This window comes from Antrostomus carolinensis, unplaced genomic scaffold, assembly GCF_000700745.2.
Source record: "Antrostomus carolinensis isolate BGI_N321 unplaced genomic scaffold, ASM70074v2 scaffold4552, whole genome shotgun sequence".
NCBI classification, from domain to species: Eukaryota; Metazoa; Chordata; class Aves; order Caprimulgiformes; family Caprimulgidae; genus Antrostomus; species Antrostomus carolinensis.
In genome coordinates, this window is record NW_010300118.1 from 92,252 (window position 1) to 107,895 (window position 15,644).

General features: G+C 37.2%; 1 protein-coding gene across 1 annotated transcript in view; it reads right to left on the minus strand.

The window, feature by feature from the left end:
• Positions 1-15,644, minus strand: part of LOC104521114 (triple functional domain protein) — a gene marked incomplete at its 5' end in the record, with an annotated part of 134,226 nt that overhangs the window by 73,079 nt on the left and 45,503 nt on the right. Inside the window, 6 exons of the mRNA XM_010163014.2 lie at positions 4,355-4,454; positions 5,076-5,218; positions 7,373-7,474; positions 10,802-10,992; positions 13,018-13,129; positions 15,346-15,438. Of these exons, the coding sequence (XP_010161316.1) occupies positions 4,355-4,454; positions 5,076-5,218; positions 7,373-7,474; positions 10,802-10,992; positions 13,018-13,129; positions 15,346-15,438 (741 nt within the window). The remainder of the gene's footprint in view (positions 1-4,354; positions 4,455-5,075; positions 5,219-7,372; positions 7,475-10,801; positions 10,993-13,017; positions 13,130-15,345; positions 15,439-15,644) is intronic.

The window sequence follows — 15,644 nt, forward strand, 5'->3', positions numbered from 1 at the left end:
GTAGTACAAGAAAGCACAAGAATGAAATACAGCTTCACATAGGCAGCAGTACAAAGTGTTACCAGCTGGGTACAAAAGACAATTTGTTAAAAATAAAATATTGCTCCACTGACCACCCAGGGTAGCTAGCATGATTCCTACTATTTAGGACAACACTCTATGACAGCAGTTCTTCCAAAAGCCTCTCATCTTCTCAGCTACCAAAACAGTAGTTTAGATTATTTCACATTTCTACCAGCTCACTTAATACAAGCATGAAAAGATGTATCAGACCTACATTGTTCCCTTCATCCTCCCCATTTAATTTCCTATGCATTGGGATCAAGTTCAAAATATGACCTTAAAATTAGAGCTGTGAGGTTAGGAACTGCTGAAAGGTGGAATGAATGGGCCAAATGTCATCTCTTATTTGTCAGCCACCCAAAATGCTGGCTACACAGCTAAAGAAGGTGAATGGAAGGAATGCTGCGAAAGATGAAGGGTGAAATATTTACTGAGAAGGGTAGAATAAAAGCACTCATTCAGAAAACTGAGATGCTTTGACAGAGCAGAAATCTCCCTCAAAAAAATCTGTATTTCAGTCTGGACTACATTATAACTTAAAATACTTCAGGATGGGTCAGTGCTCTGGATATGTTTAGCATGTCTTGCAATATGAAGATACACCCCATGATTTTAAAAACATGCTGGAAAGGGATCTAGTCCACTTCTTTCTCTTCCTCTAAAGCATCATCCACAACATCTACGTGAATCATGATTAACATTTCTCCAAACTGTTCTCAAAGATCTCCAATTATGGAGATTCCCCAGCCTTCACAACTACTGTGCTCTAGGGCTTCACATTTTCATACCCATCTAAAAAAACACTATTGCAATCTTTTATAAAGGTAAGTCCTTTGATCTCATCCTATCCACTGAAAATATGGGAAAGACTGGTCTGTAACTCTGCCTAGTAGCTTTTTTACACACCTGAAGACCTTACATCCTCGCTCCTGTCTTTTTTTTCTTTAGACTCATTAGTCCCAACTCTTTATCTTGCCTTGTTATTTGTTTGGTAGATGTCTAATCAGTCTTTTCTTTTTTTTTTTTTCCTCTTTCCCCTGCAACTCTTCTAGTGGCCCACTAATTTGCTAAAATTCTGTATTCAAAACTAGATGTGGTATCTAAGAGGCCTTATGAGTGCTGAGTAAAGAATGAGGACTTTGTGTCCTGCAGCTCAGAATCCTATTTCTACAAGCCAGTACAGGGCTGCTCCCCCTCCTTCATAGTTGCATCACACTGTTAAAATAATAAATAGTTTGTGAGCCTCTAGTGCTTCTAGATCATCTTCTCAAAAACTGTTCAATACTCACTGTTTTCATTAGTAGCTAACTATTTCCACCTATTCACATGTTCCTATTGAATTGCATGGTATTTTGCCAATTAATTTCTCCCATTTGCCAAGACAATCCTGAATTCTAATTTCACTTTCCAATATAGTTTTCAGAAGACACGAAGCTGGGAAGGATGTCAGCTCTGTAAACATATAGTCTGTTGCATCATCCCAGCCATTACTGAAAAGCAACATGCAACAGTGGAGCCAACAATAGAGTTACAATTCTAGCCCAAAAAGCCAGGGTGGAGAAGAAAAAAAAAGCTAATCATGAAGTTATTCTCTGTTCTTAAGGCATTTCCAATTATATAAGAAAACAGGAAAGAAGGAAAGAAGGAAAGAAGGAAAGAAGGAAAGAAGGAAAGAAGGAAAGAAGGAAAGAAGGAAAGAAGGAAAGAAGGAAAGAAGGAAAGAAGGAAAGAAGGAAAGGAAGCTCATCTGGACAATACTCAACCACTATACCACCAAGGTTAAGGCTTTTCAGCTCTTTCAAAGTGTATCTCTGAGGAGGCCAGAAAGAATACTGCATTGTGCATAGAAGATTTAATTCTTTATATTCTCCCTGTAAAACAGCTTAGCACTTCTAACCAAAACATTTATTTTAAAAGCATCAACTATCTCAACATATAATTGGAGAAAATAAAAGAATGGTTTTACTTGGCTGTTGATTAGTAGGATGTTTGCTATTTGTTGTCTTTTCTTAATCACAATAGTGGATACACATGAACAAAAAAATGTTCAGCAACAGCATAATAATACAGTGCCAAACACTTTTACCACTTGATTAACACTATTTTAAATTACTTGATATTTTTAATGTTTCTCAGTTTGGAATCCCAGCTCAGTTTGGGACATGCTTCAAATTCGACTGAGGGGTTCCAGTGCTCCATCTGGCTAACCACATCAACAGCACCTAAAATCCCTAAAACCATTTCACTCCACCTGTGTAAGACATTCATACATACTTCTAGGCTGAAGAAACAGTCAATTTTAAAGCCCAAATGGACTGCAGCTAATGAATTTTCAACATACAAAGTGAGAGATGACTTCAGATTCAGCAAGAGTATTGTCATACAGATTTTACTGGCCTTACGTCTGTAACTGTTCCTTAATAATTTTTATTTTGTATTTTTAAACAGATTATTTTTTTCTCTTTTTAATGTATTTAACAAATCAAAACATATAATACAAACATTAAAAAAGCTATTCTGCTTTTAAAAAGTGCACAAACAGTAAACTTCTTCCCTGGACATACAATACACGCACAGTGCAAGTAACTTCCAGGAAGTGTTCCAGTTTCCAGCTTGTTTTTCTTGTCAAAGAAAAGTCTAACAAAGATTTTATACACCAACGTGAGAACTCAAAGCTACATTAAAAACAACACTACGCTCACCAACCAACTTTAAAAATTTGTCAGGAAATATTTAAAAGCATTCTCCTTTCCACCTTTTAACTCCTGTTGAACAGGTTGTTGGTAAGACTCCTCCTCATGTCAGAATGGAAGAAAATCCTGAGGGCAATTCACTTGGCCAACTTTCTTAGCAATTCTCACATGATGCATGAAATAGCACAGGAGGGGCAACAACAGACAATCCATGCTACTCGCCAGGGAACAGTACATCAGAAACAACTGAAGAGGGGCAATGGTTGTGCATGGCAGGGGTGGATTGCATTTGAACTGGAGCACAGTCCAGCCAGACGGTGCGAGAGCAGCTTGATGTTTCAGCCGATACTCAGGGAAATCAGAGAGAATGTGTCTTGCTTTTGAGTGTGACAGATTACTCAAACTCTAAAGAACACATAAAAAAAATGAACTACACTGTTTGCTAGTATCCATGACAGTTTTTGTAAATCCCTAAATAGCCAAGTAAGGACACAAAGAATGAAACAGTAAAACAAGAATCATCAAAAAAGTATTTTTTTCTCTAACCAAACATTTTTCCCACAGTTATCCTCAGAAGAAACCACCAGCAAAACTACAGACCAACTTCAGTAAAAATGCAAAAGGTCAAAACATGGGCTATTTTTGACAAACAAGAGAACAACCCTAAGCACCTTATACTTCCCCTCCTCTGTCTTCCTCTTCTTTACAAGGAAAAACTAAAACCACAGAGTTTAAGTGACATGCAAAAATACAGAAAATGAACTCGGTTTGATGACAATGGAAATATTCAAAATATTACTCTGAGAACCTATTCATTTAGCTGCCCCGTAATATACTGATTATTTACCTGTGTAGTTTAAGTGGCTTATCAGAACCATTTTACCCAATGAGGTTATAGGCCAGAAATCCCTAATCACATTTTCAAGTAATTTGCTATGGAGCTTCTACATTTTAACTCATTCTTCTGTTTGACATACTTCTATTATGTCTCTTCTTCCCTCCAAGGTCCTAACAATTCTCACTTGCCAGAAATGTTCTTTCAATTCCAAAGTAACACACATTTTTCATGTAACAATTTTTACTCTTTTGATGCCTTTCTTCCACCCATGAGAAACTCTAGCTGGGTTATCCCAGCCAGAACCTATAGGCAGAGATGGAGGAAAGGAAGCACTTTCACTAGTATCACATTATAGTGTTGTGGGTTACTATTTAATATCGTGATTTGCATCAGCTGTCATGCAGAAAATGAACATTCTTGCTGTCTAACCCATAAACACTGAATAGTGTTTTTCCTTCACAAAAGTAACTGTGTGGCAACCATCAACCTCAAGCTAGCACAAATAGCAGCTGGCATGCTATATGACCGAAATGGTTTCAGTTTGGAACAAACAATTCATTCATGACCTATTAGATTAAAATAATCACCCCTGTTCCCCCATGGTATCAAGATATTTTGTCTATTGCATATAACTATTTTTAAGAGATTGAATATTTCCATGCCTCCTCTCTGAAGGTACTAAGGAGTAATCGTGGGTGCGAACCCGCACTAAGGGATGAATCATTTGCTCTCAGAACAGAGCAACACCTGGGAAACTTACCTTATCGCTGTCTAGTGTGTTCTGTGAGGTTCGTGAGGCAATTGAAATAGTATCAGGCTGGCTGCTACCATCTCCCTGACTGTCCAGGTCCTCGCCGTCTCTGCAAATAATTCGGTTTTCATTACAATGTTAGCACTGTGTTTACGATGTGTTAGTTTCCTACTTGCTACTCTAAATAAGGGAGGGGCACCCAGACAGTGTGGCAACAGAGACCAGCCAGCCAGACTACTTTATGCAAAAAACAAATATTCAGCACTTAATACTTCATTCTACACTTTAAGAGAACAGATTTGTTTGCCTAAGGTCTGTATCATGTAGAATTCGGGCAACAACCAACCAGCCAGAACTATGGCAAGAAACTCACACGGCCCCTTCGCCAAAGCTAGCAAGCAGAACCCTCAGTCACACATTTTTATCTTTATGAAAGGAACCAAGGATCTGAATAACACATGCACAATAGTAAAAATCTAAAATGTACAGCTATCCTGTACTGCAGTTCCAAATCCCTGCTGTAATGGCTGCATGTACACAAGTCAGGGACTGATCAGAGCAGAAATCTCAACAAATTCAGCACTGTAGGAAACTGGAATTAATTATAAGATAAAGCTGCCCAAAATGACTCTTGCTTTTTTCCAATTCACTTAAAGGAATTAGAAATTCAACAGTACTGAGGAGAGAGTGCTGTACTTAGAGCTCTTCTATTATTTTAAATACTACTTACCTTCTTCCTTTCTGTTTTGTTGTTGGTGCAGTTTTGGGGATGTGGATCGGCTCTTTCAGTGCTCCTTTCAGATGAATGGTCCTTTCTTGTATCACTTCCCGGATGTGTTTGATCCAGTCCTGTTTATTCTCTATACTGGATGCCTTTGATATGCAAAAGAAACAAAAGCCCCATGACGGACTATTATAGCTGAGAAGATCCACACGTACAGTCAGATAATAAACACAAAGAGGAAGGCATAAAGAATGACTTTGTGAATAACTTTTGAAAACTTGGACAGAAGAAAACTCAAGCTAGTTGTCTTCATTTTGAATCACCAACACTACTTTACATTTCTCAACATTATTAATATTGTTCATTTAAAAAACCATTTTATTTTAGATTGAGATTCCTCTTTCACAGCTTGAAGGCTAAAGCCCTGTATGCATCTCGTGCTAGATAGGGTGGATCAACTTACTCAAGGAATTCCAGTAATAACACCTTGAATATTGGTATTTTAAACTCATGCTACATTTTAGGTCAATTCTCACTTTATATAATAATCTACTAACACTGAAAGAAAAATTAACTTATTTTGCAACACGTATGCTTCCACAACACATCTGATGTATCACTCTTCCCATTTTTAAACATACCTGGAAGCAGAAAGATAATTTAGGGATTGTATTTTAATAACTGCCTGCAACATATCATCTATATTTTTGAGATACCCTTGAAAAGACTTGATATCCAGCTGCCCAACCTGTAATCTGATTGTTTAATCCAATTTAACCCTGGACCTGAAATGCTATTAAATGAATATTATTGTAGATCTAAAAAAAAAATATATATATAACTTCCTAGTTCTCTTCATTGCTATCTCCTGAAATAATTGGCTGTGAATATATTATAAATATTTAATATACCATAAATATTTAATAACCAGTGATTCTAAAGGGATGGAGAAAAAGGCAGGAACAGACAAACAACCTTTAGGAAAAAGATCTTTGGTTGTTTTGGGTTGGTTTTTTTTTTTACAAACAAAAACATTTAGGAAAAGAAGACAAACACAAAGTTTTGCTAAATCTTTTTTCTAGGTTTTCATGGAAATTATTTATAACACTAATGAACTAAGGAAGTGCTAGTTCCCAACCTTCAAAAGCAAACAAACAAAAGAATCAACAGAACTGTTGAAAAGCTTCATATACCATACATGTTATCTAAATAGCCTATGCTCTAAGAAGAGAAAAGAACAGGAACACCTGAAAGTGACCTTATGTAGAGAGCCCTAAAACAGAACCCCTTAATACTACTCCACCCTGGGAGAATAATTTCAGGCTGCAAACCACTGCCTGTGAAATTATGGGAGTATTAAGACTGAACAAACTGTATTATTCAGTGATGTTACATTTCATTTCCTTACATTCACTGACTGCTGCCACAAAACTTACGTGACCTCTTCTTAGTCTGTAATTCACTAGGAAAACATACATTTGAGTGGCCATTTTTAAGTGGTATTATTGAGTAAACATGAAAAATATATGTGAAAACATAAACAAGTTTAATAGTAGGTGTATTAACCTGTAAATGGAAAGATTAACTTTTTTCAGTTCAACACAGCTAAGAGATACAAAAGAAAAGGTTCAAAGCTGACACAGTCCTCAAAGTAAGTCCAATTACCTGTTGGCTGCTTGTGGCGTTACAAAAAGTTCTCCAGTTGAGACAGTAAGTCCCAGGTTACATGCCATAGTCACATGAAAAATGGATTTAGCCACTTTCCTAGTTAGGCAAAGAATACTACTAACACCCGTAACCTCCCCAGACACAAAATTTATGGGCATTGCACACATTCTCATCCAAAGGCATGTATCTTCAGAAAAACTTGTAGCTCACAAAAGACATAAAATCCTCTGAAGTGTTTCAATTTCTGTGTAAAAATATGAGCCATGAAAAACAGCATCACCAACAAGCAGCAATGGCTTGAGTGTGCATTGTAACACTGATGCCATGACTTGTATGTGGCATATCAGTTGCTTTGTCAGCTAGTGGCTGAAGTCTTCAAGCTATAGAAGTCCATGGGATCAAACCTCTTCCTACTCCATAGCAAGTTTTTTTAATCCTTCAGTAGACCACACAGACTTCTCTCTGCTGGCAAGCCACGCGAGTTAGATATATATCACATCCTTCACACACAAAGAAAAATTACCTGTCAGAAGCTGTCCCTCTCAAAGCAGGAAAAGTCATCACTTGCTGCCTTCCCAGTAAGTATGAACAACAAGACTTAGTACAGACTGTACAAGCACATCTGCTAAAATTACCTTGAGAACAATTTTGTTGTCTGAAGTTGGTGTCCTTCCAACCCAGAGAGCAAACTTGCAGGGATCTCCTTCTACATGTTCTGTGACACCCAGTTCAGAAGTCTGGAATTACGAAAAAATTGTTAGGACAACACAGCATTTTTTTTTCAGAAGCCACAAAGAGATGCTAATATTCTAAATAATTGAGCTCTGCTATTTAAAGAGATTTTTAGAAGCTTAAGGCTAACTCATACTCCAGAGAGAATCCTTTATCCTGGTGGCAGTGGTGAGGTTTCTTCAAAAAAAATGAAGAACTGCAAGCTAAACAGTTTTTCCTGTGAAGTAACGATAGACAATAGCATTTATAATCTGAAATATCAAATTTCTTATTTAACATTTTTGACTTGACAGTAAAAGCCTTGTAACTCTAAAAAAAAAGGTGCTTGGTAAAAAAAACAGGTGTTGGCTTCTCTCCTTGTTAATTTCCATCAGGGAACACTCACTACTTATGGATTTCTTGATATCTTCTAAAACCCTGATCTCTTCTCTGCCAAAGGAGCCTTTCCTAGTGTGTTTCCTTCCCTTTGAAACAGATGAAATAATTCAGAACTGCAGTTTCCCTAGAGAATTCTGCGGGACAACTAAAACAATCAGTCTTTGGGAATGTTCTAATGTCATGGGACAACTACATTAACAATCAGTCTTTGGGAATGTTCTAATGTCAGACCTTAATAGCTAATTATTATCCAAAATGTTTTCACTTTCCAACTAGAACAACATCTCAATCATGTGAATTGGCTTCCAGTTAAACAATTCATATAGGCTCTGCTTCAAAAGAAAAAAAAAATTACAAACTAAAAAAATACAGCTTAAACTACAAACCCTCACTCCAAAAGACAGCTGCTAAGGATTCTTACATTATTAGAAGCTGTATTTTTCCCCTTCATACACATCGTCACTAGCACACACACATTTCATTACAAGAGATGCTGGATACATCGTACCTGAGTAAAGGTAATTTTTTTCTTTGTCTCACTTGTATTCCAGCTTGTATTGTTGGTTTTGTGTGTGGGTTTCTTCACCCACCCTGCCCCCCAAAAAAACCAAAACCCCCAACCCAACACATCCAGCTTTCACCTTTTGTCATCTTTTTGTTAAAACTGAGTCTTCTTCATTGAAATACTTAAAAGCCTGCAATGCTTTTTCAACTTGACTCAGCAACAACTGCTATGGGTGCTAAAAAGCTTATAAAATACTTAATCCAACATTACATTATGTAATTTAAAGAAAATATACCCTACTTGAATTTGAATAGGCAAGATAATACAATTTTTAATGTTGTTTATTTTTTAAAGCCTATTAAATATAGAAGCCTTGGTACACTTGTGAATATTATTACTTTTCCAAGGGACACTGCAGTAGATGTCTGTACAGTAAGGAATGGCAAAGCCAACATACATTGTTCACTGTTTCTTTCAATACTGGTAGCCATCAAGTGAAACCAGTGAGAGGGAGTCAGGTTGAAAACCCAACACAGGGAGGCTGGCCTGTGCCCAATATGTAGTTGAGCAATACAACTCTTCGCCAAAGGACATTGTAAATGCTAAAAGTCTGCATGAGGTCCAAGGATAAGTTCAAGGAAAAGAAATCCACCACAGGTTATTGAAGGCATAGATACCACATTCAGGTGAGGAAACCCCTGAACTGCCAGTTACTGGTGACAGAGATTATTCTGGTGCAGTTAACACCTGTTTGCCTTGTTCCCATAGCCTTCCTTAGGCAGCTGCTTTTGGACACTTCATCTCTTGCCAAAGGAGTGCATTAAAACATTCTTCCACTAATACAAGTCGTGCCATTGAGTAGCCTATTCTGAAGAAACCATGATGGTCATCATGGCCAAAGTAAAGAGAAAGACTTAACTTTTGTAAAACCACCTTCCAGAAGCAGGAGACATAACAACGTGAAAAAAGATCTGTAGCTCAAATCAACACCCATGCTTTCAACATGTATATGAATGCCTTTTCTGAAGATCACATGGGAAGAACTACTATAATAGTAAGCTGCACTACAGGATATTTTGCCAAACAGAATATGAAGACAAAAAGATAAGCTTGTATTTTAAAAATGAGGCACAATGCAAGTCTTCAAGATTTCTGGTAACTTCTATAGGACCCAAGGCTATTACTAAACTCATGCCAGAGGAACTGACATGACAAGCTTAAAGGACTAATTTTTCATCTGTCTCCCCTCTCATGTAATGCCTTGGCAGCTGAGTTACCCTCTAGCACACTGGAAGTTTTTTGTATTTCAAGCTGTTGAGAGCACCAAAGAAAGGTGTGATCAACAAAAGAGCTGCAGCTGTGTTAGCTCCTGCTACCTTATATAAGGAAGGAGAGCAGGTGCTGGAAACAAAGTGACAGAATATGAAACATAAGGTACAGAAAAAAAGGGGTTTTTTTGAATCAACCTGCTTTACCAGTTTGGACAGAGAGGTGGGAAGGGTGAAAGAATGAAGGAAATGGAGCTGAAGTAGGGAGCACTTTCTCAGTATTTAATACCATCTAGACTTAGCCATATATTCCAGTAGGATCAATAGAAGAATAATGTCTTTTAGAGTGTGATTCTGAGAAGTAAAGTAATTTCAAGTACTTGTTCTAAACTGCCTAGTAGAAAAGCTAATCTTGCCTCTGGCAGACATAGAGCAAGCCATGGGAGACTTCTCATTTGGCTACCTGAATTCATGGAGTGTGAATACTACTCTCACCCAAGTCATCCAATGAGACAGCAAGGGAAGGGTGTGAATTCCAGGGTCAAATTTTGTAAAGTGTACATGTAATGGACAGAGGAAAGCGTAATTTTTTTTTTAATTTTTTTAATTTTTTTTTTTGTAAATGGGGAGGAAAAAAGCTTACATCCTTTCACTAGACCATAAGAGCTACCATTTTATTTACAAAATATTATTTGAGACTACTAGTCTCTGTAGACATTCTGGAATGAACTGTTCCATAACAAGGAGATCTTGCCTTTCCAGATCAGTATGTGTAGAATACCCCAAAAAACCCCTTAACATGGATATTACTATAACAGCAATAGTAAACAAGTAAGATGAAGGCAGCTTGTAAACTCCTTCCATCCTCCTGCTTTATACAAATAAGCCTCAAGGAACCAGCAATCACACACACAATTAACACAAAATCCGTCCAATCTTGATTTTCCTTTGTCCTGACACACCAACTGCACCTTCAGCAGTTGCTTTCCGCCTACTCTTTCTCCTCAAAAGCATGACAAAGTAGCAAATTTATAAGATTCAGTCTACACTTTCCAGGGCTGTTCTTTCAGTGCACTGTAATAGTTGTTCAAGTTCTTCAGGCAAATTTAAATCATCTGAGCTTAGTCACAATCTAATCTAGACAGTTTTCAAAATATGATCACTTGTTCTTCCATACTTACGAACAGTTTACTCTTGTAAATGTACTTGCTCCTTCCACTGGAGTCCTTGACTTCTTTACTGAAAACCAAGGACATCTCAAAAAGGAAGAGGTGCCTTTCTCTTCCCTTTCGAATTAGAGTTTTGGGGTCCCACACTTGGAAGGATTCTTGAAGGATGAGCTCTCCCTGAGATTCTATATTTTCATCAAAGCCTAAAAACCCAGGGAGAGGAAAGGTTCACCATGAAAAGTTGATAATATGAGGAAATCAAAAAGCACAGCTTCTGCCTATTAAGCAATCTATCTGATTTTTTTTTTTTTTTCTAAATGCAGCATGCAAAAGATGGGATTCCAAGGAAGCAATACTAAAAGCAAGACTTGTTCTCAACATTGCAATATACTAAATGAAATGTAGCTCAAGTCTACATCTAAATTTAGAGATACAACTGTTGGCAATATTTCACCAAGAAGTGACACATCTCTTTATGTCAGCTTCTGGTAACCTCTTCCGTGACGAAGATGATTTATCTTATAAGTTTTCTGCCACTGCAAGAAGTGAGCAACTTTCAAGGATGTAGAGACCAAATCAGGTTGTTCTGACATCAGCAAGCTCCCAAATGCCACCTTTTTCTGGTGGCACGCCTTCCCTACCATGCATGCAATGAGCACACAAACATGTTCCAACAGGGGGTGAAAAAAGATGGCAGCTTGGAGCTGTTGCCATGTGATCAGCCTGCCATCGAGTCACTCCAACACTGATCCACAAAGAAATAGCAGCTGGATTACTTATCCTGAGACAGATTGAGAATATCAACAATTTTTAGTTCCACTGTAGTGGTACAGTGTTCTCCCAGTTTAATACACAGCTTCAGAGTTGCAGGGTAACAGAAGTTAGTCTACCACACTCTTCCGAGTGGTATTAAACTGCATTTTAAATAGATACTGCTTGTCAATATTCTCTGAACAGAAGAGCACCATCCTTCTCAATAAAACAGTTCTCACTGTTCTAAACAGTGCAACAGTATGGAGGGCAACAGTATGGACAGCATCACAGGCAAGTTGTATCAGGATGTTCATTCAAAATCCTCCAGAGACATAGAGAGGAAATGTGCTCACTCACTGTATTTGTCTAACACGGGATGACTCAACGACGCATGATTTGTTATAAAACCAACTTATGTAAAAGATTAAGATATTCTCCAGAGTCACATTCCCAGTGTTAAAAGATTATTACCAATGCTGGTCAGCATTTATACTAACACAATCTCCTGAACAAAGCATCTGGAACTGATCCTACAAAATGACCAACATTCCTATTGTTTAAAATCAGAGAAGAAAGGTGATTTTGAGCATTCACATGATCAAGGATCATATGTCAAACCAAGTTTTGTAGTAACTTGCATGATACTGGAAATTCCATGACAAGCTCCATTTTACTACTAGAAGGCAGAGGAGGAAAAGGAATATTGACTAAAAGCACCTTTAAATCTTTATTCAGCAACTGCAAGGTAAGGCGGCTCTGCTTTTATCTCAAAAAAATTAAATACCAAAGAAAAACAGTTTCATTACTAAAAGTATGATGGCACCATCGTACAGGATAACGTGCCAGTTACAAAACAGATTTTGGCAGAAAGCTGTTCTAAGCACATAGAAGCAATTACATCCAACCTCCACTGTCTTCCATGAACATGATTATGCCGTTCTGGCTAAGGCTCAGGCTAAATTGGCTTGTGCTGACATTTTACTGCCAGAAGATACATTTCATTTCAACCAGAAGTCTCTTATGGAACAGGCAGCAAACAGATGTGAAAACGACAATCTTCTTGGAGACAATTATTTGATACATAAATCAGCAAAATCACCTCTAATACACTTATGCTGGTTGGAAAATGTAGCTGAAGCTATTGTGTCTGACCATTCACCTATCTCATTTTAGGTGAGTAGTGGAAAACTTTGTTAGCCTACATATTTTCAAATCTGCAGTGGCAGAGCTATAGATCTGGATGAAAGAACATTAAAAAAATTAGCAAAATTGTACCAGTTGCCTGACACAGTTCACTTTCCTAAATAAGTCTGCATTTTATATACCTCCAAATAAGAGGTATATAAAATACAAACCCAGAGAGAAGAAAATGTTCACATTCATCAGATCTTCTCAACATATAGTCATATAAAAAGTTATTAAACAAAGTTAATCTACAGCATATGACTGAATTGGAAACCCAGTTTGAATCCTACCTTCCAGCATGCTGAGGTGCATGGCATCATTGGCTCGCTTTGGCACACTAAGCATTACCTCCAGGCCATCCTTAATCTCCCCTTTACCTTCTTCACAGCACGTGAGCAGCTCCTGCAAAAGATGAGCAGACACAAGTACTCTCTTATCACGTTTTTTCTACACTAATACAATAGACTACCAAATACTACTTCTAACAAGCAAAGAATCATTTTGGCACGTAAAATCTTTTTGAACTTCTTATAGTGTCAATGACATGACAGTGTATTTTGTATTTATCATGATCCGTTCTTCAAGGAGCAGTCCAAGCTTTCAGTTAACCATCTCTAATTTAAACAAGATAATCTGCTTATTATATTAGAAATATATTATATATTAGAAATATTTAGAAGTTACGTTAACGACAATGTGTTGGGGGTTTTTTGTTGGATTTTTTCTGATAAGCACAGACACAGCTCTCAGATGCAGTGCTACATCAAGGCCCAGAACAACACAGCTGCCAAGTCATGAAGATGATGGAAAGCAGGACAGCACAAAAGGACTCCCCTCATGTCAATCTCTGCTCCACTGCACCAAAGACCTACTCTGTGTTACCGCTGATAAGAGAGTTTACATTGTTTTGAGTATTCAATGAATTGCTCTGTTCTGCGTTCACACAGTTAAAAGCATCCTACAGACAAAACTTCTGAACAACTAAAAGCATTAACTAATGGACGGAAGTTAGAGAATGGAATATGCTGAAAAGCTGTAGTGGAATTTAGGGCAATGCAGTTCCCTGCCCATTCAACATCACACAGATATTAACATAACAGTGCCTGAGCTGATATTCAAATTTCCTCTCAGCCTTTGAGCATGTGAACAGCATTAAGATAAAATGTAGCTTACGTAACCAAATGGGTGTATTATGTTCTTTCTATTACTCAAAAGTTCTACTTAATTTATTCCCTCAGGTACAATTCCCTTTCCCTTGTAAAGAGAGAGCCATGTGATTCCTACTATCATGATTACACTATTTTTAACTGCCAATACCACCATTACAGCAAAAAACTACATCATCACAGCTAAATTTTGCATGACAACTCCACAGAAAAGTGACTGTAACTTAATATTCTCCAGGAGGCACAGCAAAGCAGCTTCAATACCATTTGGAAAAATAAGCAGAACTTCTAGAACTGTAAGATGTTTCAGCTATCATTCAAGTTTTGGGCTCTCCATCCTTCTGTGTTTTACATCACTCTTCTCATTGAGACAGAAAGAAAAATAAAAGCCAGCAAAACCCAAATAAATCCATTTTACTATGCAGCAAAACCGCCTGGCTCTGCAAACACTAATATCTAAATATGCCTTAGATTAAAAAAAAAATTGTTGAAATCAATATCAATCAGACTTGTTTCCATCCAACTTGATCTGAAATAGCCCGCAATGTTTTTCAGAAATTTTAAAAACAATGATCTTTGGCAGTTCTCAAGTAGGAAGGGGAGACAAATAATTTACAGTGCTTTTGTAGGCAGTTACTTCAAAACAGGCAATGCCACCTAACACAGACCCTGCACAGTTCATGTATACTGCTGCTCAGTCAACAAGACATCTGTCCACCGAGTAAAAGCTCTAACTATAGGTTTCCAAAAGTTTTGTTTATTTTAACAGCTACTATTTACTTGACATTTCCAGGCAACATCACAAGTACCAACTGTCTGTGCAAAAGCTCTACAGGTACTCAGTGTGTGTATATATACACACACACACATACATATTTATATATTTTATAGATACATTATAGTTTTATCTATATAAATATATAAAAGTTTATATATTTTACAGTACTTAATATCATAAACATAGCTCATGGCTTGCCAGAATTTGTTGCAGAAACCATTACAAAAATGTGCTCGTCTATATGGTCATGAATTACTTTTTTACTCTGGAAATGCAAAGTAGATTTTCTAAGTAAACATGAGTAGAAAGGCATCTTTTTTTAATTTACAGGAAACTGGACAAGAAGTAAATTTTTTGCAGAAACCATTACAAAAATGTGCCTGTCTATATGGCCATGAATTACTTTTTTTACTCTGGAAATGCAAAGCAGATTTTCTAAGTAAACATGAGTAGAGAGGCATCTTTTTTAATTTACAGGAAACTGGACAAGAAGTTGCTTATTTATGCCTTCTTTCATTTTCAGTGGTCTCCTAAAAATATTGCAGCAATATTTGAGGCTGCCCAGGATGCGGTAGTGTCAGAGTGCAGAGTAAAAAAGCCCTCCTGATTTCAGCAAGAGCTTTGCCCTCTTAAGAACAGCAGAATCAGATGAAGAACTTTGAATTAATACTGACCTTTAAAAGAAGCTGGTATTTTGTTATCCTTTGGACAGGTTTGATAAGGTAAGAGGAGATAGAGTTGGCCAGTCCATGTCGTTGTTGTATCTCCTGCATGAAAAAAGCAAACATATGAGGACTGTGAACACCAGCACTCAGACGGAGACTGCTTCGAGGGCTATGCAATAATAAACATTAACTACAAATTCTATTTTAGCAAGGAGAAATTTAAAAAAAATAGGATGACAAGATATTCCACCCACAGCAAAGTTATATTGTGCATCTGCCTGCTCACTTTGTACTAACAAAAGACTCTT